This window comes from Canis lupus, chromosome 11 (genome assembly GCF_003254725.2).
Source record: "Canis lupus dingo isolate Sandy chromosome 11, ASM325472v2, whole genome shotgun sequence".
Classification (NCBI taxonomy): Eukaryota; Metazoa; Chordata; class Mammalia; order Carnivora; family Canidae; genus Canis; species Canis lupus.
In genome coordinates this window covers 67,655,716-67,683,406 of record NC_064253.1, presented here as the reverse complement: position 1 = coordinate 67,683,406, position 27,691 = coordinate 67,655,716, and the positions used below count along the sequence as shown (strand labels likewise).

Sequence of the window (27,691 nt, the reverse complement as noted above, 5' to 3'; positions counted from 1 at the left end):
GCACCTAAGAAGCACTTGGCAAATGTGCAAGGATTACTGTACTTCAAGGCAGAAAAATGCTATTTTGTAAAAATCAAGTGAGATAAATAAGAATGCTCAACTTTAGCCTTTTGACAGCAACAGATCTTGATTAAAACAAAAATTTGTAAGGTTGGATTTCCAACACGTGGTTCCAACTCCTTTCAAAACACTCACAGCCAGAGAATTAGGCTACAAAGTCTGAGACCTGTGTTCAAGTCTAGCTTTTCCATTCACCGCCATGCCCGTCCACAGCCTACCGCACTGGGGCTAGTGGAGCCCGCCTGGACCAGGCTGGGTCAGGGTAGCTGGGCGACCTCCCCACCCTGTGTGCTCGGTCCACTACCGCAGCGTGCCCTCTGGGTCTTCCAGAAGCCTTGCTTCTCAAATCTGTACATGGAGCAGACATGACTTAACAAGAGAATGCCTTGTGGCCACTCAGGACCCTAAATCCAGAGCCCCTAATGTAATCTGGGTTTCTGTGCCCAAACCAGCCCTGAACTACACTCTGATTCATAAACCCCAAAGACTAAATAGACTGGAATTTTTTTGGCAAGCAGAGAGATTGCCAGAGGTAATCTTTTAGATTTGTTTTTGCTTGTCTTGTTAGATTTACTTTCTTTCAGAGTATTTAATTAATGTTTAGGGGAACAGATAAGCAAAGTGGAAAACAGTTTAATTTTTTCCTCCTAAATTACCAATCTCTTCCTCTCTCGTGAGTTCCCTCCGCTTAACCACCTAGTTATGCTGATGTCTTTACCACATCATCCTTCTCAATCTCAAGCCCTGAATCTTGCATTCTTCACCAGTTACTTGATGAAGCAAGCTGCCGTGTGACCCTGAGAAAGCCACTCCCCCTCCCTGGGGGGAGCAGATTTTTAGATCAGCATTGTCCAGCAGAAATGTAATACAAGCCACATATGTAATTTCCAATTTTCTAGATGCCACATTGTTTTTTAAAAAGTGAAATTAATTTTAATAATTATTTTTAACCCAATATGTAAAATGCTATTCTGTTAACTTGTAATAACTATTCTCAAAATTATCACTGAAAGCCTTTGTAATCTTTTTTTCCTACTAAATCTTCAAAATCCCGTGTGGATTTTACATTTACAGCTAGCCACATTTCAACTGCTCAACAGCCACAGGCGGCCAGAGGTTACCAGTACACACTGGATGGCACAGACATAGATCATCCCTACAACTCTTTTTATTTTTTTTTATTCTTTTTAAAGATTTTTTTTAATTTATTTATTCATGAGACACAGATAGAGGCAGAGACACAGGCAGAGGGAGAAGCAGGACTCGATCTCAGGACCCTGGGATCACACCCTGAGCTGAAGGCCGACACTCAGCCACTGAGCCACCCAGGTGCCCTCTACAAACCTTTTTAGCTCTAGACTCCCCAGATCCAAAAGGATGACTAACCTCACAACAAATTCCAGCCGGCAGCCCCCTAGGGAAGTTAGCCTTCCCTGGGGCCTGTTCCAGGCCACTTTCAGTTTTCTTTCAGAGCAGTTTCACTTTCTGCCTTTCCAGCATACATTATGAGAAACGCCCACACAAACACATTTAAATCGTTATTTTTCCCAGTTGATGCAACTTGAAAAAAAATTAAATCAAATTTAAAAATCTCCAGCATCCAAAAACCTTATCTATTCTCTCTAGGTATTCCAAGTGCCCTGTGTCCACTCAGCTCACAAAAGTCTGAGCCCCAAAATAAAACAAAATGCAAACTCTCTGCATAATTTCACCTGATTAAAAATTCCTATCTTTAATTCACTACAAAAATGTTGGGGCTGGTGGGAATTTGTCCCTCAGGGCTCCCACTCGAGTGAGAGGACAGCCAGCCCGCGTCTTGGACAGCACGGCATCGTGAGGCAGCCGAAGCCGCCGTGGCGCGGAGGGCTCCCAGGCCGCCAGCCCCTCTGCCCGGGACCTCCAGCTGCATCTCCAGCTCCTGCAGAACTAGGGCTGACCCCAGGGACTCCAAGATTCCATCTCTGGCACACAGCTCACTTCACTAGAAAGCGGTTTTCCTGGGTTTTCCAGAGCAGGCAGGGGCGCCAAGCATCACCTGACTCCCTTTATTCTCTTTAGCTTAACATAGGAAGAAGCCTCCTCCTGCTGCGTCAGCCAAAATATTTATATCATTTTTCTGTCGACTCAATATCATCTTCACCTTGGCCTCCCTCCTTCCCTTTTTAAGGAAAGAAAAGAGTCGTCACCAACGTGTTTCTCCAGTTCCTAGCTGTTCATGAAGCACTTCTGAAACCATCAACTCACATGCTGCCTGCAGGAAGCCCGCCAGGGATGCACGAGTGGACTGTTCTCCCACTTAACAGATGAACAAACAGAGGCTCAGCATCCAGGGCCTTCCGCCGCGGCTGGGCAGGTCACATACATGATTGAAACGTGGGAACAGCCTGGAACAGGAAAGTACATACCCCGTTCCAAGGCCTACAAATTCTCAACTTTTTAAACCTTCGGCCGGCATCTAAAATGAAACAAGATAAGAGGCCAACTCACCTTGTGGGCACTCATCTGTGACTCTGAGTTTACATAATCTCCCAACACGGCCCTTACAACTGGTGGCTAGTGCTGGTTATAAAAATCCGTGTGTAAAAGAACAACGCCTAGGTTGGGCTTCGGTCTAAACAGCATTTTCTAAATAAATTAATTAATTAATTAATTAATTAATACATGAATGAATGGATGGATGGATGGATGGATAGATGAATAAGCATTTGCAAATACGTCCCCTCACTGGATTCTTGTGGAGGATGAGCTCTACTCCACCTCCCAGGTGTAGAGAGTAAGATTCTAAGGGGCTGAGACACTCGTCTGGGGTCTGGAGAGAGTACAAGCTGCAAACGTGCTGCAAACCCAGGTTACGGTCCAGGACCCGGAGGGCCTGCTTGCCCCTCCACCATGGCATTTGTACAACACGGTGAGGGAGGCAGCGACACCACCCAACCCAGTGGCCCGGCCACCAGCATCTCCCCCTTTGAAATCCGATCATTCCGGGACCAGGCAAGAAGCAGGTCACCCAGCCCTGCTTTGATGACAACCCCAAGGGTATCTAATTATAACAGGGAGGGAAGGGAGGAGTCAGGATCCTCTCACTATTTCTCAAGACCAAATTAACTTTAATTTCTTTTGACACAGTGTATGTGCAAATAATAGGAAAAGCCTTGGTTGAGGAGTTAGGAAACCTGAGGCCTGAAGTTCCACCTCCGTCTATTCACTGAGGTTTAGGAGCAAGTAACTCCACCTCCCTTCGTGTGTGTGTGTGTGTGTGTGTGTGTGTGTCCAAGGAACTAGATCAGCAATGACAAATTGGCTTCATGTCCCATGCTAAACTCAACTGACTGGTTGCACCACACGAAGGAGGACTCTGAGGTCACTGGCCACACTCCACAGAAAAGACTAGCAAATCTGATCAGCAATGTCGCCCATAGGCTTGAACATGGAGGAGCGGGGGAGGGGGGAACAGGGACAGTGATATGTATATATTACTTTTTACCATCATCCCCATCATCCTCGCCATCCCCATCACCCCCATGACACATAAAGAAAACAAAGTGCAGGGGAACGAAGACCTTTGGCAAAGATCACAAAATGATAAGGCAGCGGAGCAGAGTGGGAAGCCAAGCCTTATCCCTTCAACTTGGACCTGTTCGCGCTACCCTTGGAAACGTCAAACTGGTGTTCCCCCACTGGTAGGACACGAAACCTCCCTCCCACGGGCTTCTTACATCTTTTAGAGTAGGGGCACAGCAAAGCTATGAAACCCACCCGAAGACATGGAAGGAAACGGGTGCTAATTCAAAGTTCCAGATGCTTCTTCCCAAGGCCAAGTCCTGCCCTCACTGCTGGAGCGAAGAAGCCAAGTCCAGAGCTAACTAAGGGAGGTAAACAAGAGCAGAGTTGGAGTCCCTAATGTCACAATCCACCCACCCCACCCCCTGCCAAGAACATGACACTCTATCTCAGTGCCAAGATGCCTCTGACTATGAAATACACCATCGGGGGGCACCTGGGTGGCTCAGCGGTTGAGCATCTGTCTATGGCTCAGGGCGTGATCCTGGGGTCCTGGGATGAGTCCCGCGTGGGGCTCCCCGCAGGGGCGTGTCTCCCCTCTGCTTGTGTCTCTGCCTCTCTCTCTGTGTCTCTCATGAGTAAATAAATAAAATTCTTTAAAATTAATAAACCATTGGTTTTATAACAGCTTTTGGTGGAGAAGGAAAGAAGAGGGAGTGTACTAATTGAAAACATCTATTGTAAGACACACCTCAATTTCAGCAATCTGAAAATGTGGGAACATGACCATCGAGGACGTACGGTCTCCCTCAGACTGGGATCCTATGCTCACTTGCTGGGCTGGGCTATGAGTGTTCAAAGTGACAGCGTTTTACAGCACTTATAGAGGGGGGGGAAAAGCAAATAAAGAGAAGGTTCTCAATCTTCTCCCATAATGTTCCTTGAATCTTTGGCATCTGTAAATCATAATCAGACCAAAGACAAGGCCTGATGGAACATTGCATCTCACACATTTAGCTGCTACACATTTGAAGTGCTGTAAGTGGTCTGCAAACAGTCCCATGGTGCCCCCATCCCTGGGCCCAGGACCAAGACAACCCAGCTTCCAGAGCAAACACAGGGTACCAGCCAGCCCTTTCTACCTCCCGGTTTTCCCCATTTCCATCTCTGTAGAAATGCTGAGTCCACTCGCCACACCTGCCAATCAGCCAATCTAGACGATGACCCCATTGGCTCCCTCAACCAGTTATTTTATTTTATTTATAAACATTTTATTTATTTATTTATTCATGAGAGACAAAGAGAGAGGCAGAGACACAGGCAGAGGGAGAAGCAGGCTTCCTGCGGTGAGCCCAATGTGGGACTCGGGACTTGATCCCAGGACCAGGATCACACCCTGAGCCAAAGACAGATGCTCAACCACTGGGCCACCCAGGCGCCTCTCCCCCAACCATTTTAAAGAAATAGTTTACACAAGAGGAGTGGGTGGGGAACTCTTTTTAAATCCCTCCCCCCCCCAAAAAAAAAAAACCTCCCCAGACCCGGAAAGTCAAAGGAGTGTAATCCCCATCCAAGGAGTCCCCTCTGATTTACTACTCCAGCTCTAAAAAGATACGCTTAGGGCTCCCTGGTAAAACAGTGCTTTTGACCAAAAGGCCAAACCCAAATTGGGCACATACTCTTCACCTACTCCTCACTAGACTCAAATCTGACTGATCTGAGCGATTTCCAAAAATCAAATTAAGTCATCAAATATTTATTGAGCTGCTGCTCTGTGCCAGACCCTAAAAATGAATAACCCGTGCTCTCTGCCCTCAAGGAACTCACAAGCTGGCTGGAGAAAGGGAAATGCAAACAAGCAGCTCTCATCTGTGGGCTCAACCGTATTTGGGAAGTACTGCGGGGTGGGCACGGATGAACCCCACCTGGGGCAGGGTGGGGGGCTGCAGAGAACAGGGCATGCAGGTGGTCTTGGTGGGGAGGAGTCTGCTTCCTCAGAGCGGAGATGACTAAGGGGCAGGGCACTAGAGACAGGAGGCCCAGGGGCAACAGAAGCTCGAAGGTACACAGTTCACCCGGGATTAAGATTTATCCCTTGTAAAGACTGTGCCACAGGCTTTGAAACAAATCCAGAAATATTCAGAGGAGCTAGGGCATCCCTGGAATGAAAGCATTAACAACACTTTGACAAGACAGATGTGTTAAGGTCCTGGAGATGTCTCGTCCCGGTCCGTTTTAGAGCAACAACCAAAAAAGTGGACATTCTCTGTTGTTACCCAACCCTATCTTATTAAACATAAGCCCCCAGGTTTCCAAAACGACCAAAACTGCTGTCCCTGTGACTCAATCTCCCCAAACAGAGACCTGCCGGCTGCTGGGTCAGGAGGTAACACGTGTTGACCGCCTCCGAAGGACCACCTTCCAAGGACTGGCTGGGTGTTTTCCCGTGCACCTCTTCATTTCATGGTAAATCAATCCATCATGGTCAAGATCATTACCACACACACACACACACACACACACACACACACACACACCTTTTTCCAGATGCGGAAGCTGTGGTCCTAAAACCAGAAGGGTCTTTCCCGAAGTTACACAAAGCTAACCATGTGATGAGGCTGAATTCCATGATGAGGCTGGATTCCACACTCTGGTCTGCTTGACCTCAACTATCCCACTTTCCATTTCACCAACCCGGTTGGGGGCGGCAGGGGTGGGATGAGAAAACACCTATGCTTCTGACCTAAGGCCCTGTGGCCCATCCAGGGGGGATTCTCTGGCGGTTCCACGTTCAGTTCAGGCACGGATCCCCCTGACAGACCACCTTTCCCCTCAATCTCCTCCCTCTTCTCAGGTCCCAGCCCTGGGCCTACCCACCTGCTGTCTCCCGACACCTCTATCCCTCCTTAAGCCATACTTTATTTAAAGCCCACCTCCCACGACGGCCTCCTGCACCTGCACTTCTCGACTTCCAGGACACACGTGCTGAGAACACATCACCCTGGGGCTTCTGGCCATCACGTGTCATGTTTCCCTAAAACGTCCTGGCCTGATCCTGGCAGGCGACAGCTCCGGGACAAGTCAGGGAGAGGCGTGGACCACTCCAGCCAGGAGAGGCTCAAGGGTGGAACTCATCACCACTACAGGCTAAAACACCACAGAGCATCGAGGGCTCAGGAAGGAAGTTCCACTGACAAAACCACAGTGCTTTGAAAGATGTGTCGCTAACCTTCCGAGGCCACCCCGTAGCAACAACTGGATGCAGCACTGCTCTGGCCCCATGTTGTCCAAGACGGAAGCCACCGGCCACATGCGGCTACTGAGCACATGAAATGTGGCAAGTCAGGAAAGACCTAACAGCTCCCAAAGAAAACAAAGTATCCTGTTAGCAATTCCTGTACATGAATGAGCCTCTGAGAGGGTCTGATTGTGGATGTACTGGGTTCCGTCAATCACATTATTAAAATTAATGCCCCTTGGATCGCCTTTCTTTGGCCTCCCCAGAAAGCCTCCAGTCAGGTGTGGGGCTCCCATTGGTGACTCAAATCCTATTTCCATCGCATGGTGCTTGTGTGACACGTGTAAAAGGTGAGGAGACAGGAGCAATTTGGGAGTGCTCTGGAAGTGCCCACACCGAAATACAGGCGCTCCCGGCGTCCGATGCACGTTCAAGTGCGGCGCACACACAGGCTCTCCCTCCCGAGAAACTCGGCTGGCGAGGAAGAGAAGGAAGCGTGGCCGCTCTCCCTCCCACCGAGACAGGTGTTCCACACTTCTGGGGGGGAAAAATCTGCTTTCGGGCAGGCCAGAGGACACGGGCAGAGAGGCTGCCTGCCTTCCCTCCGGCACCTGTCTTTCCAGGCCTCCCCGAGGCCAACGAGTGAGGGGGACGTGCCCGGTCCCCGAGCTGAGACTTTTCCCCGGGTGGCCCAGCCAGGGTACAAACCATGGGGCACAGGACACCCAGACCACAGGGTTCCCAAAAAAGGCAACCGGGGGGATGCCTGGGTGGCTCAGCGGTTGAGCGTCTGCCTTCGGCTCAGGGTGTGATCCTGGAGACCCGGTTCGAGTCCCACATCGGGCTCCCTGCATGGAGCATGCTTCTCCCTCTGCCTGGGCCTCTGCCTCTCTCTCTATGTTTAATGAATAAATAAATAAAATCTTTAAAAAAAAAAAAAAGTCAACTGGGATAAAAAGTAAGAAGAGTGGGAGTGGGAGGGTGCAGGGTACCCCGAGCACACCAACGTGGGTCGTGAGCCCAGCACCCTGCCGACGCCTCCAACTGTGGCTCACTGTAGGGATGACACCGACCGTGGACACATGTCACAAACAGAAATGAGACAGAAGTTTCAGGAGACAACACTTACCTTCCACACCATGCTAGGCCTCTGTGATTTTGTGTCCTCCTATGGCCTATTCCGTTCTTTCTCCCTTTTCTTACCCTGACCCTGAGCCACTATGTGGATTGAACAGCAGTCTCGATTCGCCACCTCGCCTGGGCACAGTGACTACCAGGGGCACTCCCTGCTCTGTGAGGTGCACGGCACCCCTCTCTCCAGAGTACAGGCAATCAGATGGGACCCCAGAATCCTTCTCAACACAGTGCTCCAGGCGGCCCCAGCCCATCCCTTGAAATCAGAACCAGAGATGAAGCCTAATTATTAATTATCCTTGTTCTGATCCAAAGCGCTCAAAAACCAAGGCTCGGAAGGAAAAACTGATTTGTTCACAAGGTCAGACAGCAAGACCTTGGGTGAGAGAGGGCTCCTATGGACCCACAAAGCCACTCCACTTGACATCGCCAGGGAGGAGACACAACGGACACCAAACATAACAAGACCGTGGCAAAAATTCAAATTTTCACCACGACCACGGAAAGTCAGCTTATGTACATCCAGTAAAACACGGGCAGGAAGGTTCTTACCACCCCACCAAGGAGAAGACATGAGGATTCTGAGGTCAGAGGTAACAGCATGCCAAGAGCTGAGTCAAAGGTTGGGGGGTGGGAAATCGTATGTGACAATGGAGGAGTTTTTAAAACTGTTTCCCAAGTGAAACAAACCATTGGCTGTTTATTTTCTAGAACCAGGGAGAGGTCAGCCTTACACTGACCAGCCATCTTTGTTGCTTTTCTTCTGCAAAAGCAAGGGCTCTTGTTCAAGTTCACCTCTGTGCAGGGCTGAAAAGTATAAGTAAACCCTTTTTCCTAGCTTGGTCCAAAGTCAAGCTATAAAGCAGGCCCTTGAAATTTCAAACCTTATTAGAAAAAAAAAAAAAAATCCTTAGGCAGAAAAGCAAAACATTAAGTAATAAGAGTCTCTACTGTGAAACAGTATAAACGATCTTTCACCAAAATAACTCAGCCCATCATCAAATTACCACCCCTCACGTCCAATTTGCCAGATTTTTTGCCCAATATTATGAGAGAGTTTGGTGAACAGACGGAGGCTAATAAAAGAAAGAGCTGGCATGTCCATTTCTGGTCACACTCCCATCTAAAATAGGAGGTGAGAGAGGCAAGGCCTAGGTCAGATCTCAGTCCTGGGAGACGCCAATAGAAACAAAAGAGAACTGACCCCGCCCCCAACAGTACCATCATGCACCTCTATTTCCTTTACAACAAACATGATCAGAATAACCAATTTTTTTTATAAAAGGAAAAAACAAGTCTACAAAACAGAAATGATTTTCAATTCCTCGCCTGGGATTCCCTTGAAACCATAGACAACACAACGAAATTTCAGCAGAATGGAATTGAAGGAATCTGAGTTGTGTGTCAGGAGACCCAGGACACACAAAGGGACGTGCTGCAATATTTTTATTCCTTGCACCAGAAATAACCTGTTATCTACAACCCTGACTTTTTCTCAGATGCCCAGTAGGGGTGCCCACCTATCCCTCCCCAGCTCAGGGCAAAGCTCCCCTCCATCACTTGCTAAACTCAGGCCTACTGTCTCATGAGGCCTCCAGAGTCCTTGGAAATTACAAATTCTTTGACCGTCCTAGGCATCGGCCTAAATAATTCAACAGAAAAAAAAAAAAATTTTTTTTTTAATTATGCTACTTAAAAAAAAAAAAAAAAAAAGCTCATTCCAAATATGTCAGAATGTGGCCAGTCAGCCCTGAAGGATTTCGTTACTAAAAAAATAAAATCTCCCAAATGCAATGGTGATGATGGGAAATGTCGAACCTCTGCCACTGTCAAATACATTTCACAGAATTCACATCCCCTCAGAAATTTGAATCTCCACAAAACAGGGTGGGAACCCATGTACTGAGGCCACCATTTTTTCCAAGACCAGCTGGTAGCTGGCGAAAGGGACGCAGGGTTTCCTGTCCTAGCCCCGTGTGACCCACCATCAGCCCCCACACAAGGTCCCAACAAGATCCCACCCTGCAAATGCAAACAGTATTCCCCCCTCCTCTGAACAGAAAAATTAAAACTTTTTTTTCTTTTTTGGTTAAAAATCTCCAGTAAGTTCAACCAGATACGAATTCATCACAAATAATCCTTCAATTTTGGGTGGGGACCTTCTTTTCATTCGTTAAATTTCAATTCAGTCAATATTTGTCTTCTAAAAAAAAAAAAAAAAAAAAAATTTTTTTTTTTTTTTTTTTTGTTTTCCCCTTCATTTGATTTCATTTTAAGGCCAAAAACTACATCAAATACTATTTGCATTTGTGCTTTCACATTCTAAAGGCCAGTACCTTTGGGTCTGGCTTTTGTGTGTATTTTCATTTTTTTCCCCTTAAAAAAAAAATTAAATTTTGATGCTAGAATCAGCCAAATTGGTATTTTACCCCATTTTTTCAGCAAACTTAAGTGTTCCACTAGAGAAGATGGATAAGAATCAGAATTTTCATCTCCTCTCTGTCCTCCCTTCTTTTATCTTTCCTTCTTAAGTCAGTAAAATTTGTGTTTTTTATATCACAGACAACCCCCCACATACAAAAATGATCAAAGCTAATGGATTTTCTTTTCCCCTTTGAAAGTAATTAAATTTGTGAAAAATAACAAATGCTAATAAACTACCAACCCCACATCACAATCAAAGAGGCCTAAAATCAATCTGGATTTTTAAAAAATAATAAATTTTTCAAATTGGAAGAGTAAGCAGGCACAGAGAAGGGAAAATTCTCTCCTAGCAAGGATTCTTCAACCCTTGTCTTTATCAACTGATTCAGTTGCATGTCATAAAAAATGAGCTTCTGTGAATCCACTGTTAGTTTTTTCATAATAATGTTAATTATGCATATCTTATTTTAATGGCGGTCTCTCCTACAAATCTGTGGGCTACTCAATTTGTATAATGTAATGAATTTACATTTTTTTCACTAAATATTGCTCAAAAAAGGTTCCTGACATTTTCTGGATAAAACAACAACAGAAAAAGAAATGCCTAGACCTTTCAAGGAAACAAAATCAGAAAATAGTCTTAATTATCCCATCAAAACAAAAAACAAAAAAACACAACACAAAACCCAGCAAATGCAGGGAAAAAAAGACAGGATTTCACTCTAACTTTTCCAATTTCTGTTTTTCTTTAGAACCTTGGGATTTTAATGCAGCAAAATGTAAATGCAAAAATTAGAAAAAAAAAAAAAAACTACAATTTTTGGGTGTGTCCAAAGCCAACATTTTAGGATCTATTTTCTCTTTTAAATCCTTCCCTCTTGAAAACAGAAAAACTTTAAATATTGCCAAATGATGAAATTAGTCTTTTCTGCCCGCTGGGCTAAACAAGTTCCAAATTACAATGAAGTACAATTTCTAATTGCTTCATAAAGCCAATTCTCTCTCAGTTTCCTCTAAACTCCACAATTTCCCTCGTTTCCTCATTCCTATTAGTTTTATTGTCAAACTAAAATGAGTTAGGAAGCCAAATCGACTTTGGTTTTAGGAGGCTTTCTGCTTTCTCCCCCTCAAAAACTGAATTCATTCAAATTCCAGCTTAATTTTCATTTACATATTATCCGGATTTGGCTTCAGAAATAAAAATTGTGTCCATGCTCCCAGAGAGGACCAAAGTGAACATTTTCAACCCCAAAAAGAAAAAAAAAAACAATCCTTTCCCCCCTTCCACCGCCTTATAGTGCAAACTTTTGAAAAAATAAGAAATAAAAAATATTTCTTTTCAATTTTAATTTCTTTTTTTTTATTTACAAAATAGTATCCTCTAGGTGGCGTCGTTTTAATGGGAAAAAACTACCGTTTGAAGAAAAATTAGAAAAAAAAAAATTGAGAAAGGGAAATATGGCCTAAAAAAAAAAAAAAAAAAAAAAAAAAGATTGTTGCAAAGATGGGGGGCCGGAGGGGAAAGACCTCCCGCGGGGGCGGCGGCCCTCGGGGACCCCGGAGCGCAGAGGGGCTCAGGGGGAAATCGCGAATTTGCAGGGGAGGGGGGAGAGCTGGAAGGGGTTGCATTTTTGCAAAATGTGAATTGTCCAAACTGAAATGGCTGCTCTGTTCTCTCGCCGCTTTGTTTTCTGGGCTCCGGTCCGAGCCCGGGGCTGGAGGGGGCGCCGGGCGGGGGCCCGAGGGGACCCCCGCGTCGCCCCCCGGCCCCCTCGCGCCCCGCCGCGCCCCGGGGGGGCTCCCGGACCCCGACGCCCCGCTCTGCGCCCACAAAAAGCCCGCAAACGTGCGCAGCCACTTCGCATCCTGCAACCCTGGCCCCGAAGTGGCGCAGCGCCCCGGGCCGCGGCCCCCCGCGCCCCGCGCCCCGCGCCCCGCGCCCGCGCCCCCGCCCGGCCCGGCCCGGCCCGGCCCCCGCCCCCGCCCCCGCCCCCGCCGTACCTGCGGAGCCGCCGCGCCGCCCGGCTGGCTCATGGGTCCGCGCGGGAGGAGGCGGCCCGGCGCGTCCTGCTCTCCCGGGCCGGCCGCTGCTGCGCGCACAATGCCGCCGCCGCCGCCGCCGCCGCCGCCGCTCCCTCCTCCGCCCGCCCCGCTCAGGCCGGGGGGGCGGGGGCGCCGGGGGCGCGCGGGGGGGGGGGGGCCCGGCCGCCGCCGCCGCCGCCGCCGCCGCCGCCCCCGCCCCCGGCCCGCCCCGGCCGCCCCGCCGCCGCCCGCCGCCGCCGAGCCGCCCCCCGCCGCCGCCGCCGCCGCCCCCCGCCGCCCCGCCCGCCCCCGCCGGCCTCGCCGCCCGCCGCCCGCCGCCCGCCGCCGCCCCGGCCCCGGCCCCGGCCCCGGCCTCCGCCTCCGCCGCCGCCTCCGCCTCCCTCCGCGCCGCGCACAAAGCCCGCCGCCCCGAACTGTCCCGCCCGCGCCCCGCGCCCCCCGCCCAGGTCAGGCGCGCGGAGCCAAGAAAGTTTGGGGAGCCCAGCCCGCGGGACGCGAGGGGTTAACGGGAGCTGCCCTGCGCCCCCGCCCGCCCCCCAGCCACCTCGATTTTTCAGAATAAAGTTTGAGGAGCTGCCTCCTGGAGCATCGCCAGGCTCGATGGGGGATGCCCCCTGGCCCCCGCCTGCCCCTCCTCCAAAAAATAAAACACAAAATAAAAATTAAAAAAAAAAAAAAAAAAAGAAGCTCGTGCCATTGAAACCTAAAACTTTGAGCGACTGGCCCTGGGTCAGAGGACTGGGGTTAAGGGAAGGCCCTAATCTAGCCCCCTTACCCCTTACCCCCCCCCCCATCAGATGGATTTTCAAAAAATAAATATTTGAGGAGCTGCTTTTATGTGAAATGCGGGATGAAGAGGATTGCTGTCTACCTTTCTAACATTTTTTTTTAAAAAGAACAGATTTATATTAAAGATAAAAGTAGAGCTTCAAGGTTAAGCAGGAGGGGTGCAGGGGAGGGGGGATAGCCCCTCCTCCCATATCTCCGCATCGGTTCAATATTAAGGAAAATTTTAGGAAGTCTAGGCGAAATAAGCGGGGAACAATATTTCTGTGCACGACTCCAAAATATCAGTTTGGGTTTTGTTTTGGTTTTTTGACTCCCTGACTTGGGAAGCTTAACCGGCACTTTTTTTTTTTTTTTTTTTTATCCTGTCCTCACCTCCCCCTCCAAAATAAAAAAAAAAAATCTGATTTTATTTTTAATTAAAAGTGTAAAGGATCTAACCCATAAAACACAAGAAGGCTTACTAGTTCCATCCTACATCTCCCACAAATGATTCATTTTTTAGAAGAGAAATTTGAAGAGCTGCCCATATATGAGATGAGAGAAATCTCTTTACCCCTCCTGCAAGAAGAGTATAAGGATACAAAAAAAAAAAAAAAGAATATAAGGATACTTCTTTAAAAACAGATGTATTGGAAATTAAGAGCAAACAGGTATCATCTTTCTGTCCCCACCTTAAAAAAATCCAAACAAAATTTTTTTTCTGACATTTAAAGAGTTGGATTGATAGAAGATAGGAAGAGATCTTTTTTTCCCAGAATTTTGTTTTCCCTGCACCCCTCAGAAAGATTACTTTTTAAATGTCAGGAAATATAGGAAGATACTTTCTCTCCCTGAACAAGGAAAGTTATGGGAATATAACCCTACATGAGAGGCGGGGAATTAAGAGACGCAGCTCTACCCCAGACCAAACACACAAATGAAGTTAGGAGGGATCTTCCAAGCCAATCCCTCTGTAAAACACTGGAGGCATGAAAAATAAAAAGTGGCCATTTCCCTCCCAGCCAGCCTGGCCAGTGTGTCCCTGGCAGAGGTTGGGCAGCCCCTGCCAAGGCTGCTGTAGGGCAGGCACTGAGGGAGCAGCTTGGCACAACTGGGCTCCCATGAGCCCTGGGCACATGTGAGGGCCAGACAGCCCCCTGCCCGCCTGCCCCTCGTCCACCATGTGGCTGAGGCCTTGTTACCCAGAAAGATGCTCCAGGTTTGACGTCTCTCTTGCTCCATCTCTGTGTGAAGGTTTCTGGGCACCTGCCTTAAGGCCAAGCCACCTCCTCTACCTAGTGGAGCCAAGCCTAACTTTAGGCCCTGGAGTAGAAAGAAACTGGACCCAAACAACACTAAGTCTCAGTCCCCGTGGCTCAAAGCTGTAGGGCACCAAAGGAAAAAAAAAAAATCCTGCCCTGTCAATATGGAAAACATGATGCAGTAGGTATTCACTGAGCACTTACTATGTGCCAGGTGTGTTGTGTCTAGTAAGGCAGACACATCATAAAGAGGAGGACTGTTTGCAGCAGCCCTTCTCAAACTTGAGCAACCCACCAGGAGGGCCTGTTCAAACACAGATTTATTGCACCACCACGGCCCCCCCCCAAGCCCCCCCTCCTCGAGTTTCTGATTCAAGCAGACAGGAGTTGGAACTGAGAATTGGCATTTCAAACAAGTTCCCGGCTGATGCTGATGCTGTTGGTCTAAGGACCACATTGTTTAAACCAAGGCAAAATGGTGCCAACAGCGAAATGCACAGGTGTAGGAGAAAGAAGAAGGACTCAGACCACCCCCGGGGGGTCAGCAAAGACTCCAGGAGAAATAACATCCTGCGGGAAGGGTGGAGAGAAAGAAGCATCCTTCCTCTCTGGCTCTTAATCGGATGGCAGCGAGTGTCTCTCTTGATCAAGGATCCTTAAACCTATCCAAGGGTTTAAGGATCCATAACTAAGCAATTTTATGTCTTAAGAAAATGTATGTCTATACATGCATTTGGGGAGGAAAAATCTCTGCTTTCACCAATTTCTCAAAAGGGCCAGGGACCCCAACCTAGAGTGACCTACTACCTCGAATGGTTTCCAGGTAGAGGTACCTGGAAAATCATCATGGGGCTTCCTCAACCTTCTCTTTCTGGAATCTCACTGCAAGCCCTCTCTGCTTCTCTGCTACACACGAGCCACAGGTACTGGGCTTCCTCTTCCCTTAGCACATCCCGACAGAGAGCCCAGAGCGCGTTCCCCACCACCCGGAGAGAGGCATGTCCTCCAACAGGGGTCCCGGGGCTGGATGGAGGGTCTGTCCGTCCCTTTTTCCTTCTGACTCTGCCAAGCCATGAAGGGTATATGAAGAATAGGAAGACTGGGAAAAAAAAAAAAAAAGAATAGGAAGACTGAGCTTGGGTTGGGCAGCCCGGGTGGCTCGGCGGTTAAGCGCGGCCTTCGGCCCAGGGCGTGATCCTGAAGACCCAGGGTTGAGTCCCACGTTGGGCTCCCTGCATGGAGCCTGCTTCTCCCTCTACCTGTGTCTCTCCCTCTCTCTCTCTCTCTCTGTGTCTCTCATGAATAAATAAATAAAATCTTTAAAAAAAAAAAAAAAAAAGGAAGGTGAGCTTGATCCCTTCCTGACAAAATCCACTTCCTAAATGAACACACACATTTCCCAACCAACGGTGGGAGCTACACAGACAGTAGCCCAGAGCTGTGCTCTACCCCACTCTGGAGGTTAATTAAGGGTAGACTCACCACCAGCAGGGGTCTAAGGACAGGGAAGGACCGGCCGAAGAGCCCCCATATGAAGGAGATCCCAGGGGGCAAAACCACCCCGGCTCAGGATGAAACAGGTGCCATCATATCACAGAGAAGGAATGGAATGGCCATGGGTCATAGCTGCTGAAGAACAGACCTGTACCTCAGGTGGCGACGTAGTCCAGGGGGACTCCAAAGGCTTACCCATCCTCCCAGGGTCCATCACTCAACTACAACCATGTGTTCATCGATTTCTGAAAACTTCTGACCCTGTCCATGCCCAGCCCACCGCTTCCAGAATCAGCGCGGCCACCCCAACGCCCAGTAAGGGTAATTATTAAGAGCCCAGGCTGGGGAGCAGCTGCCTGGCTTCTGAGCCCGGCGCCGGCCCTCACGTGCTGTGTGATCTTAAGCAGACAACACAGCCTCTCCTTGCCTCCCATTCCCCACCCTTCAAATGGTGCTGACTGGGCACCTGGGTGGCTCAGGGGTTGAGCATCTGCCTTCATCTCAGGGCGTGATCCCGGGGTCCTGGGATCGAGTCCCACGTCAGGCTTCCTGTATGGAGCCTGCTTCTCCCTCGGCCTGTGTCTCTCCCTCTCTCTGTGTATCTCTCATGAATAAATCAATAAAATCTTTTTAAAAAATTGCACTGACAGTAGTTACCCGCCTCATAGGAGCACTCCAAGGAGAAAATGCGAGAAGACATGGAAAGCTTTAGAAAGGACCTAGTATGAAGCAAGCACCCCAAACACGTCCTCCATGGGAATCCAAGATGTGTTCTTCACCTCTGCCACTGACCAACTAGCTCTGTGGCCCTGGGCTCGTGGCTTAATCTCTAAACCTTAGTTTCTGTCTCTATAAAATGGGGGTCCCAAAACCTACCAGTCTTATCAACACTCTTTTAGTTGGAACCACTAGAAACAAAAATCAGACTAAACTTTAAAAAGGGGGAGGGGGACTATTATGTTAAGTTAGGAGGTAGATCATGGTACTCAAGAGCAGAAGATGAAATGAAGCCTCATGGGGATTTGAAGCCAGGAACTAGATGTCAGGAACTGGGCTTGTTTTCCCCCTCACTCTGGGTGATGGGCAGGGATGGGCAGGGAAGGCACAATCAGCCCCATTTCAAAGATGAGGAATTTGAGGCTTAAGTCCTTGGCCAAACCAGCCAGTGGCACCCTGGTCTGACTCTCATGCAGGGCTCTCCCCATCATGTGCCTGCTGCCCTCTGTGAACTTTCTGGTGAATGGAATAAAAATCAACAAATCCTTTCAATCATCTTGCCTTGGCTCTAGAATTTTCCTCTTTTTCCTCCTTCCATACTTCTCTCACCCTCTCTCTCAAGTTGGGAAGATACAGCAGCAGCTCACTTCCTCAAGAGAGGTCCTTGCAAACCATGGTGAAGTCTCTGGAGAGGCAGCACCCAGGGTGGTAAGTCCAGTACAAAAGGCCAGAAAGAAAGAGGACCCACGACAGGAGACCAAAGAATCGAAAGAGAGAGATCAAACTGATGGTCCAGACCAAGAATCAGAATTAGGTGGCAAATATGAGAGGTCAAAAAAAAGAGGGGGCGGACACCTGGGTGGCTCAGTGGTTGAGCATCTATTTTTGCCTCAGGGGGTAACCCCAGGGTCCCGGGATCGAGTCCACATCGGGCTCCCTACATGGAGCCTGCTTCTCCCTCTGCTTGTCTTGTAGTTACTGTTCTACTCCTGGCCCATTTCCACTTTAATGTATATAAGGAAATGCAGGCACTGGGTGGGAGGGAGGGTAGGGCCACCCGCATGTGAACGGGGTTATCCAGCCAAGAGGGTAACAAAGTCAGCTTGGGAGGCCCCAAGTACGGTAGGTTACACCCTCCAGAACAGCATCAATCCTGATTCTAGTTTGCTGGATCTCAGAATGGAAAAAGACCCAGGCCAAGGGGAGGAAGGAGGAGGAATGAAGATGGCAGACGCTGGTTCATCTCTTCTCCTAATGCCATCTGGAGGCCCTCAAAGGAGGCTCCCATCTGTCCTTTCTGCTGTGCAGGGATTAGCTAACAGTGTGCTGTGGCGTGGGGTCAGGATCTGGACTCCGACTGTGCTGGGCTCAAATCCTAGCTCAGCTCCACTCCCACCATGTGAGCCTTAGCGCCTCACACGACAATCTCTGAGCCTCAGTTTCCCTAACTGCTCAATGGGAATGACAACAGATACATTGATGTTTTCTATGAAGATTAGTAAAAACCATGAATGCCAGCACACGTAGGTATCCTAGATGTTCGTGATGGTGATTAATCCCCATAAGATCCCAATGGCGTGGATCTATCTGCACAACTGTCCCGAGGGTGGGACGTGTCTGAAATGACAGCTCTGCCATGACACCATTCAATTATGCTCCTCAGGTCTCTCTGTTAACAGACGAGGACAGGAGGCGCAGAAGGTCAATGGAATGTACTTTCGCCAGTGAATGGACACACGGACACGATGTACCTCCTGACATGAGGCGCCGAGAAGAACCAACAGTGCTGACACAGAATTCCTGCCAAAAATGCATAACCCAAATCTAATCATGAGGAAACATCAGACAGACCCAGATCGAGGAGCATTCTGCAAAACAACTGGCCTGTATTTTTCAGTACTGTCGACGTTACGAAAGACAAAGAAAGACTGAGGAACTGTTTCAAATTAAGGGAGACTAAAGAAAGATGACAACTAAAGGCAAAGAGTGATCTGGAATTGGAACCTCAAGCAGAGTGAAAAAAAATTGGTATGAAGGACACTGTGGGGACCGTTGGTGAAATCTGAAGATGGTAGGACATTAGACAATAGTATTTGTGTTAACTTTTCTGAATTGATAAGTGTTCTAGAGTTGTACCAGAGGATGTTGTTGCCCTTGGAAAGTCCACACTTCTGTTCGAAAAGATGTGATGTCTGCAACCCTCAAATGGTTCAAGAAAACAAGCTTTATTTAAAAAAAAATTTTTTTTAAGATTTTGTTTATTTGAGAGAGAAAGAGCAGAGCAAGAGAGACAGCATGAGATGGGGGAGCTGCAGAGGGAGAGGGAAAAGCAGACTCCCCGCTGAGCAGGGAGCCCAGTGTGGGGCTCGATCCCAGCACCCTGGGATCATGACCAGAGCCGAAGGCAGATGCTTAACCGACTAAGCCACCCAGGCACCCTGAAAACAAATTTTATATTTATCAATCAATCGATCAATCTATCTAGCATGCCTATGTATGCGTATATATCATGTGTCTATGAGATACAGCATTAATATACGATTTCATATTAATAATAGTGAATCTGGGTAAAGACGATGCAAGGGTTCTTTGTTCTGTCCTTGCAACCCTTCCATATAACTTTGAAACGATTTCAAAATAAAAAATTAAGAAAAGTCGTGTATCTGAAATGTTTGGGAAAGCTAGAAGCCTTCACTGAAATTACTTTCGTCAGAATGAACTCTTTTTTCATTGTTTGTTTGACAACAAAATTTCACTCATTGATCACTGGTTGGTCCACATCAAAACCTGCTGATTATTTTTTTCTAACAACATGAGTTTTCTTTTGTGACCATTATTCCTACCATGTCCAATTTTCCCAGGCAAATTTTGTGATCTAAATTTTGTCAAGCAGATTTAGGGTCTTCCATCAACTTTTAGTCAATAACAATGTTTGCCGTGTGCAAAATCAATCTTTGTCAGTTTTTTCCCCTTTTGCTTATTTCTACTAAAGAAAAATTTTTCCAATTTTTGGATTTTCAGTGTTATAAAAAAGATTTAATTCTTCACACAGGTTTTTTTTTTTTTTCTAAAATTAATTTTAGGGGCACCTGGGTGGCTCAGTCAGGTAAAGCATCTGCCTTTGGCTCAGGTCATGGTCCTGGCGTCCTGGGGCCAAGTCCCACTCCGGGCTCCCTGCTCAGTGAGGAGTCTGCTTCTCCCTCTCCCTCAGCCCAGTACCCCTGCTTGTGCTCTCTGTCTCTCTTCTAAATGAATAATTAAAATCTTTTTAAATTAATTAATTAATCTTACCACCTATGATTTACTGAGATTCTCAACCCTGGTTGGGCATCTGAATCACCTGTGAGGCTTATGAACAAGACAGGTTTTCCAGCCCCTAACCCCAGCAACCCCAAGATTCTGTATCAATAGATCTGGGGCAGGACTCAGATATCTGTATTTTTAGCAGTCACTGGCCCATTGCTTGGTGTGGTGCCCCACTTGCCTTGTACGATCTATCAGTAGTATGATAATTAAACTCTCTGGGCCTGGCTATCCTCATTTCAACATCCGACTTCCCCAACGTGACTATGAAGCTCCCCAGGAGAGTGAATAAGCTGATGGTTTCTGAATGGCCTGCCCCACCCATGACTTGTTAGGTTAGGCAGCAAAAATACTAATTGCAGAGGCAATGAGGTGGCTCAGCGGTTGAACGTCTGCCTTTGGCTCAGGGTGTGATCCTGGGGTCCTGGGATCGAGTCCTGCATTGGGGTCCTCGCAGGAAACCTGCTTCTCCCTCTGCTTATGTCTCTGCCTCTCTGTGTGTCTCTCATGAATGAATAAATTAAATCTTTTTTAAAAAGTGTACAGCTTAGTGACATTAAGTGCATTCACACTGTTGTGCAACCATCCCCACTGCTCATCACCAGACCATTAATTGCCCCTCCCCCTCTCCCCAGCCCCTGGTACACTCCATTCTACTTTCTGCCTCTGTGAACTTGGCAATGCTAGTTATTTCATCTAAGTGGCATCGCATGGTATTTGTCCTTTTGTGTCTGAGCTCATTTCACTTAGCATGATGTCAATTCGTGATACAGCTTATGTCAGAACTGTATGCCTTTTCAGGTTGAATAATATTCCCCTGTATGGATGTACCACTTATATTTATCCATTCACCCATGGGTGACATTTGGGTAGTTTCTCCCTTTTGGTTATTGTAGATCATGCAGCTGTGAACATGGCTGTTCATAGATAGGTTCAAGTCCTTGCTCTTATGTCGTTTGGATATATACCCAGAAGGGGAATCGTGATATGGCAATTCTAGGTTGATTTTTTTTGAGGGACTGCCATAATATTTTCTACAGCAGCTGAAGAAGAAACATTCTGTAAAGCTGCTTTTATAAATATGGAACAGGGATGCCTGGATGGCTCAGTCAGTTTAGTATACAACTCTTGATTTCAACTCAGGTTGTGATGTCATGGGATCGGGCCCCATGTCAGGCCCTATGCTGGGCATGGAGCCTGCTTAAGATTCTCTCTCCCTCTGCCCTTCCCCTCCACCCTCTACTCATACACACTCTCTTTTTCTCTAAAAACTAAAAAAAAAAATAATAAAATAACAAAGGGAGAACAATGATTAATCCTTTCTGACATTTATTCCAAGTCTACTGAGAAACAAAATCCATTCATCTATCTTTAGCAACCTCAGAGGATCATGGGATGCTAATTTCCCCTTGTGTTCTGTGGTAGACTGATGGCATTAAAAGCTTCAACTCTGCACACCTCTCTGCATCTACCCCTCTTTGTCATGTGACTTTGCAGTTCTTCTCACCCAAAAGGTGAAGTCTATTTTCTGATCCCTTGAGTCTGGATCTGACCCTGTGACTTGCTCTGGCCAATGAGATGTTAGCAAATTTCACATAATCAGAAGCCTTAAAACTGTTTGTGCAACTGAGTGTGCACTTGTACTTCTGCCTTGACCATGAGAACATGCCCAAGCTAGCCTGCTCGAAGGATAGGAGAGAATGGTCACCCCAGATGACCACCAGATGTGAGTCCCAAACCAACAGCTAACTCCTCCCGCTCCCCACCACCCAGAGTATGAGAGAGACTGGAGGAGATAAGCAGAATCATCCAAAGTAAATCTCCCCAAACCACAGACTCAAGAGCAAAATAGACGCACATGGTTTTCATCACTGAGTTTTGGGGAAGTTTGTTACACAGCAGTATTGTGGCAACAGATAACTGATACATCTTCCCTCCACCTCATCAACTGCTGCAGCTCCTGCATTGTCAAAGGCTGATGAGATGACTGCATGTGGCAACTTCACAGAGCTAACATGAGAGGCAAATGCCGGAATGGAAGGTCTAGCATCTGACAGTTACAATCTAAAGGCTGACTTCTCTTCCCTCTTGAAGGCTACCTTTCTCTAGTTTATTGGGAAAGAGACCTGTGGACAGCATCTGTTCTCCATTGCCCTTCATTCTAGTGGTGGGATTTCAGTGTCTTAGAGAACAAGACCTCTGCCATGCTCGGTCTATGTATTCTGGGTGGAGTTGCTCTAATTTCCCCTGAGTGCCATCAACAAATGAACCAGTCCTGGCCAATTTCAATGTCATCCGGTTGGCCCCAGATTGGCTCAGGGATGGTCACATGGCAGGCTAAGAGATTCAGTTTCAAAAATATGATCACAAAGTTTCTTTTTCCATTGAGATTATTGAAAGGATAGATTTTAAGTCTGAATGAGCAGGGACCACCACGTGGAAAAAGCTTGCCTACATATAGCTAATGCACAGAAAAGCAAAGCCCAGAGATGAGAAGAAATAGAGCTCTTATGACACAGTTAGAACCCCTATGTCTAGCCATGCCTGAAGCTGTATTCCTTTGAATTTTTAGTTACATGAGTCAGTAATTTTCTTGTTTTGTTCATTTGAGTAAGGACTCTGTCCTTCCTAACTGGAAAAAAAGAAAAATCTTTCTTACATTTTCCTTGGGTCACATCCTTGATTGCAATATTCGCAAACATCATGGGCTCTTCTATGGTGCTCTTAGCCCCACTGCCGTGAAGAACCACTGTGCTTATCATTGCTGGTCACCACCTGGGAATCCAGGAAAAGTCTACCCAGCGGAGTGATATTTCTTCCAAATAGGCTCCTTTTGCCCTGAACAGCTCTGATTTATGCCTGTTGTCCCAGCATGATTACTAATAGAACTCCCTCGCACTGTTGATAGTGTCATCGTTTGGGTAATAAATTATATAGTTCCCTTTAGTGGGTCACACATTCTTTTTATTGTGTCATCCCTTTATTCTCCACCGCCCCCCATATAACGCTAAACAGGACTTTCAGCCTTTACCGAAAGCTTAAAATAATAGCACAGAAAGTGTAGCAGAATCCGGAGCTGACCACAACAGTTGGCCATCCCACAGGCCTCCTACGATGGGACCTTGGCTCTCCCCTTCAAGAGCTGGAATCTGATTCTCTTCCCTCTGGATCTAGGATGTAATGGCTTCCTACTAGACCACTGGGGAAGTGGTGTTTGTTGGACTTCTTAGACAAAGCATGGAAGACAAAGTGGCCTCCATCTTATTCATGAGAATGCTCATACTTGGAGCCCTGAACCATGGAAGTGGCCCAACGTCCTTGGGACTGCCACATTGTCAAGAAGCGAAGCCACACCGAGAGACCAGGTATAGCCACTCCAGTAGACCCAAAGGGGACCATAGACTCCAAAATGGCACCCATTAAATACAATCTTTAAAAAAAAGAGAGAGAGAGAGAATTTTTTAAAAACCACAAAAACTCCCTGCATGGAGCCTGCTTCTCCCTCTGCCTGTGTCTCTGCCTCTCTCTCTCTCTCTGTCTCTCTGTGTCTCTCATGAATAAATAAATCAAATCTTAAAGAAAAGAAAATGGCACCCACTTCTTGGTATTCATTCACACCCTCACATCATCCCTTCCTCCTGAGTGAGGGTGAGACCTGCTTAGCCTGCAAGGGGATGGGCTTACAGAGGTGGTCTTGTTACAGAAGACCGTGACTTCTGGCTGGCTGGCAGACTCTCCATGTGGCTGGCTTTGAAGAGGCACACTGCCACGTTAGGGACGTCCACATGACAAGGAACGGAGGGCAGCCTCCAGCCAACAGCCACTTAGGAACCTGAGACTGTGTCCAACAACCCAAAACCTGAGTCCTGCCAACAACCTTATGAGTGAATTTGGAAGTGGAATCTTCCCCACTTGAGCCTTCAATGAGACACCAGCCCTTGCTTGCAGACTGACAAAAGATGCAAAAGCAGATTCCTGACCCACAAAAATTGTGGGATAATGAATGTATGTTGAGAATCACCTCTCTGTGCATCCAAATTTTTATTTCAATATTTTGGAATGGAAATCCTTCCCAGTCTCTTAAACAATGGATAACATCATTCCTGCCTCCTTTCCTGAACTCTCACATCAAGCACTGCCCTAAACCCTAGTAAGATGAACTGAGCTGCAGGTATTTGCACAATAGAGTGAGTTTTCCAAAGGAAACTATTATTTTTCCAGAGTTTTGAGAGCTATTGAGTATGCACTTGGTTCTTTAGAAGTCATTCTTTGACTATATGAAATGAGAAACAGGCTTCAATGATCCAAATGTATCCTTCCTACCAAAAGACAAATGTAATCCCCAGAAGTCCCCCGGGACTCGCTAGCCCGTGGGTATAAATGAGGTCACGCTTTATTTATTTATTTAACAAATAGTTTCCTAGGGCTTGTAATGAGCTATTCTAAGCGCATTGAAACCATCAGTCCTCACGACAACTTGATGAAGTAGGTATGATTTATTATCCTCTCTGTTTTACAAATGAGTAAACTGAGGCACAAAGAGGTAAGTCAACTTGCCGAGGAACACAGAGCTCCTAAGTGCACGTGGGGTTTGGACTCCAAAGTCTGACTCCAGAGCCTCTACTTGTATTGACTTTGCTATCCTGAATCTCCCTAATTTGGGTGTCCAGCCCCCCCCACCCCCCACGTGGTGGAGGCATTTGAAACTCCAAGGAAGTTTCCTTCCTTCCTCTAACTACCGCAGTTTCCTGAGCCCTTGGGAGGTGTCGCATGTGGGCTCAGTGTTCCTTTGGATGCTGTTCCTGGAAGGCAGGTCTGCCACTAGCTTATTCTATGAGCCATCCACCAGCACAGCACTACGAAACACAGAGTACAAGACTCAGTGGCTTCAAATAAGAAGCATGAATTTAGTTCACAAGTCTGCTGGTCGATAGAAAGGTTCTCCTGCTCTTGACTGGGCTGTTCGCCTGGCTGGGATTGGCTGGCTCTCAGCTGACCTGTGTTGGCCGTGGCTGGGACAGCTAGGGCCACCTGACACTGGTCCACATATTTCTCATCCTCCAGCAGGCTAGCCTGGGCCCATCCATTTGGCAACACCAGAGGCGAAAAGCAGATAAGCCCAACTGTGCACATTTCCAGCTTCTGTTTAAATCCCATTGTGAGCATCCCGTTGGCCAAAGCAAGTCATGCAGCTGGGCCCAGCGTCCAAGCCGGAGAAGACTGCACAAGGCCTAGGTACAGGGAAGGATAAAGAACTGGATCATTAATGCGATCAATGTGCTACGCTTAGCACCAATTTTCTTTCTTCTCAAAAAATGTCAGAACCAAATTAAATTTCAAAGTGAAAAACCATTTAGAGAAAGCCACCCAAGACTCCGTAAATTAAAGTCGTGCTCTGAGAGATGGTGGAGAAGGGGAGCAAACCAGGGGCAACATGCACAAATGGTTTCTTTATGAAGAGAAACAGCAGCATTCCTCTGTGTCAATAGGAAATGAAACCGAGAATTCAGAACTCAGCCAGGGAGGCCCACATTCTGGTGGCAAAGTGGCAGTCAGCAGGGTAGGCATTGTGCAGGCCTGGTGACTGAGCAATAACGTTAGCACAAAAGTCACATCAGAGCAGGCCTACAGCAAAATTGACTCAGTTAGCAACTTCTTAGCATATCAATGTCTTATTTTGTTTCTCAGGCAGAAAGCTCAAATATTGGCTTGCCTGATTCAAAATTGGCCCGCAGGCCACCCCAGTTTTTCCAAGAGAGTATAAATGAATGTATACTCTATTCCCATTCCTGGAAAGCGGGAGCTGTCATTTTCTGGGCTCACACCACCCTGCACATCGCCTGGTTATAATTCTTTCTCAGAGAAACGGAGGAGCTCCGATCGACAGTCAAACTTATCTGCAAACCCACAGTCCCCGGCCTCTTTGCTTCTACTTCAAGAGCATACCAGAGCTATCAGCCTCTCTGGGGGGTGAAGGTCAAGACCTGCGGACAAATCTCAACTAATACTTTTTTGGAAATACCCAAGAAGACTCAGCAGACAGAAAAACTTAACAAAAAGAACAGAACTAAAGAGCCTGGAGCATTCCGCCTTTCCTTACAGAGGCCTCTGGACGTTTACAGTGGCCTCGAAGTGGGAAGAAAACAGATGACCATCAAGCAGTTCCCCTTCCCAGACCACGTCAGAGCTGGGAGGACCCTCCAAAATCCCCTGAATCTTTTCTGGATATACTCTTTGCTATACCTCGGGTCTTTTTCACACATTAGCTCAATAATTCTTTTTTTTTTTTTAAGATTTTATTTATTTTTTTGAGAGTGAGCACAAGCAGGGAGGAGGGGCCGAGGGAGAGGGAGAAGCAGGCTCTACCCCGAGCAGGGAGCCCAGTGCAGGGGCTCCATCCCAGGACCCTGAGACTATGACCCGAGCCAAAGGCAGTTGCTTAACCAGCTGAGTCATCCAGGCACCCCTTACTTCAATAATTCTTAAAGAACTGTGCACATCGCCTTTTCCAGAAGAAGGAACAGTAAGTTGCCCAAGTCACATAGAACCTTAGCGTGGAGGCACCCTGACTCCAGAACCCATCCTTGTAGATATGACCCTATACCAGCTCCCATTTCGGGTGCCCTTCAGATACCATCAAATCTTGTGCCTTCAAATTAGGAAGACGAGAGGCTGCCCTGTGCCATTCCACAGTGTAGAAGTGCATCCTTTCTCCATCCAAGTCTCACCCGGGGGCATGACCCTGCGTGGACAGCTCTAGGTTGGGGGCAGGGAGGAAAGGGCACCAGACGGAGAGAAGATTCCAAACACTGGGGAACAGAAGTTCTTTTAACCTCTTTCCATCCATCTCCCTCAGAGACAAACTTCTATTACTTTTTAATGTTTCACGATTATAGAAATTTTGATCAACGGCATCCTGAAATTAATTCAGAAGCATGCTCATTAACCCACGGTGCCTTATGATCACCAGAAGTAGAAACATATTTTTGATTGAGAGGCAACACCAAGATGATCCATATGAGACTTACAAGCAGAACAATATATTCCATTCCTGTACAATTCTGTGGGGAAGCAGAATGGAAAAAGTGAAAGAAGCAAAAGGAGCATCGCAAAACTTCTAGCTGTTAAAGAGTTTGTCCGTCTATTTTTTTTAAATGGATGACAGTGGGTACAAAATTGGTATGATGTTTAAATTTCATTGGATGAGTTACAAGACTGATGTCACAGTTTTTGTTTTTAAGCACTAATATTTATAATATGCAGGCCATTACATCCTTTACAACTATTTAAAACCTTGAGGACAGTTTTTTGTTTGTTTGTTTGTTTGTTTGTTTTTAATCTATGTGATTATGTGGTTTTTCAGAATTCTTCTGCAGGAACAGGAGTGAAAAAAAAAAAAAAAAAAAAAACAATGTCCTCTGATTTTGTCCAACCTCCCTTTTTTACAGATGAGGCATTTGCAATCCAAAGAGGAAAAAGGATTTACCTAAGGTCACAAGGCAGGCCAGTACCTGAGCTAAGACCAAAACAGAAAGTCTCAGGAACCCCCCCCCCCCCCCCCCCCCCCCCCCCCCCCCCGTTTTCCTTATCTATGCTGCTTCCTGGGTCATTCAGATCCCCAGTGGGTCACAGTAGTCAAAAGCAAGGAAAGGCAGGAAAGTTAATCACTCGTCTATTTACAGAGGGGAAGGCAGGGTCAAGGGGAAGCCACAGGGGCTGGCAAGTACCCAGGACTAGCAAAGGTGCC

At 47.2% G+C, this 27,691-nt stretch overlaps 1 protein-coding gene across 7 annotated transcripts in view; it reads right to left on the bottom strand.

Annotated features, from left to right (window-relative positions):
• The window catches only part of ZNF618 (zinc finger protein 618), a 184,162-nt gene extending 171,672 nt beyond the window's left edge, over positions 1-12,490 (bottom strand). For 5 of the 7 annotated variants that reach the window (XM_035696768.2, XM_035696767.2, XM_035696771.2 and 2 more), the window contains exon 1: positions 12,359-12,490. In XM_035696768.2, coding sequence (XP_035552661.1) covers positions 12,359-12,391 — 33 coding nt within the window. In that variant the 5' untranslated portion in view covers positions 12,392-12,490. The remainder of the gene's footprint in view (positions 1-12,358) is intronic. The other 2 variants (XM_025433252.3, XM_049116384.1) reach the window with 2 other exon arrangements.
• Positions 12,491-27,691: the final 15,201 nt, after the last annotated feature.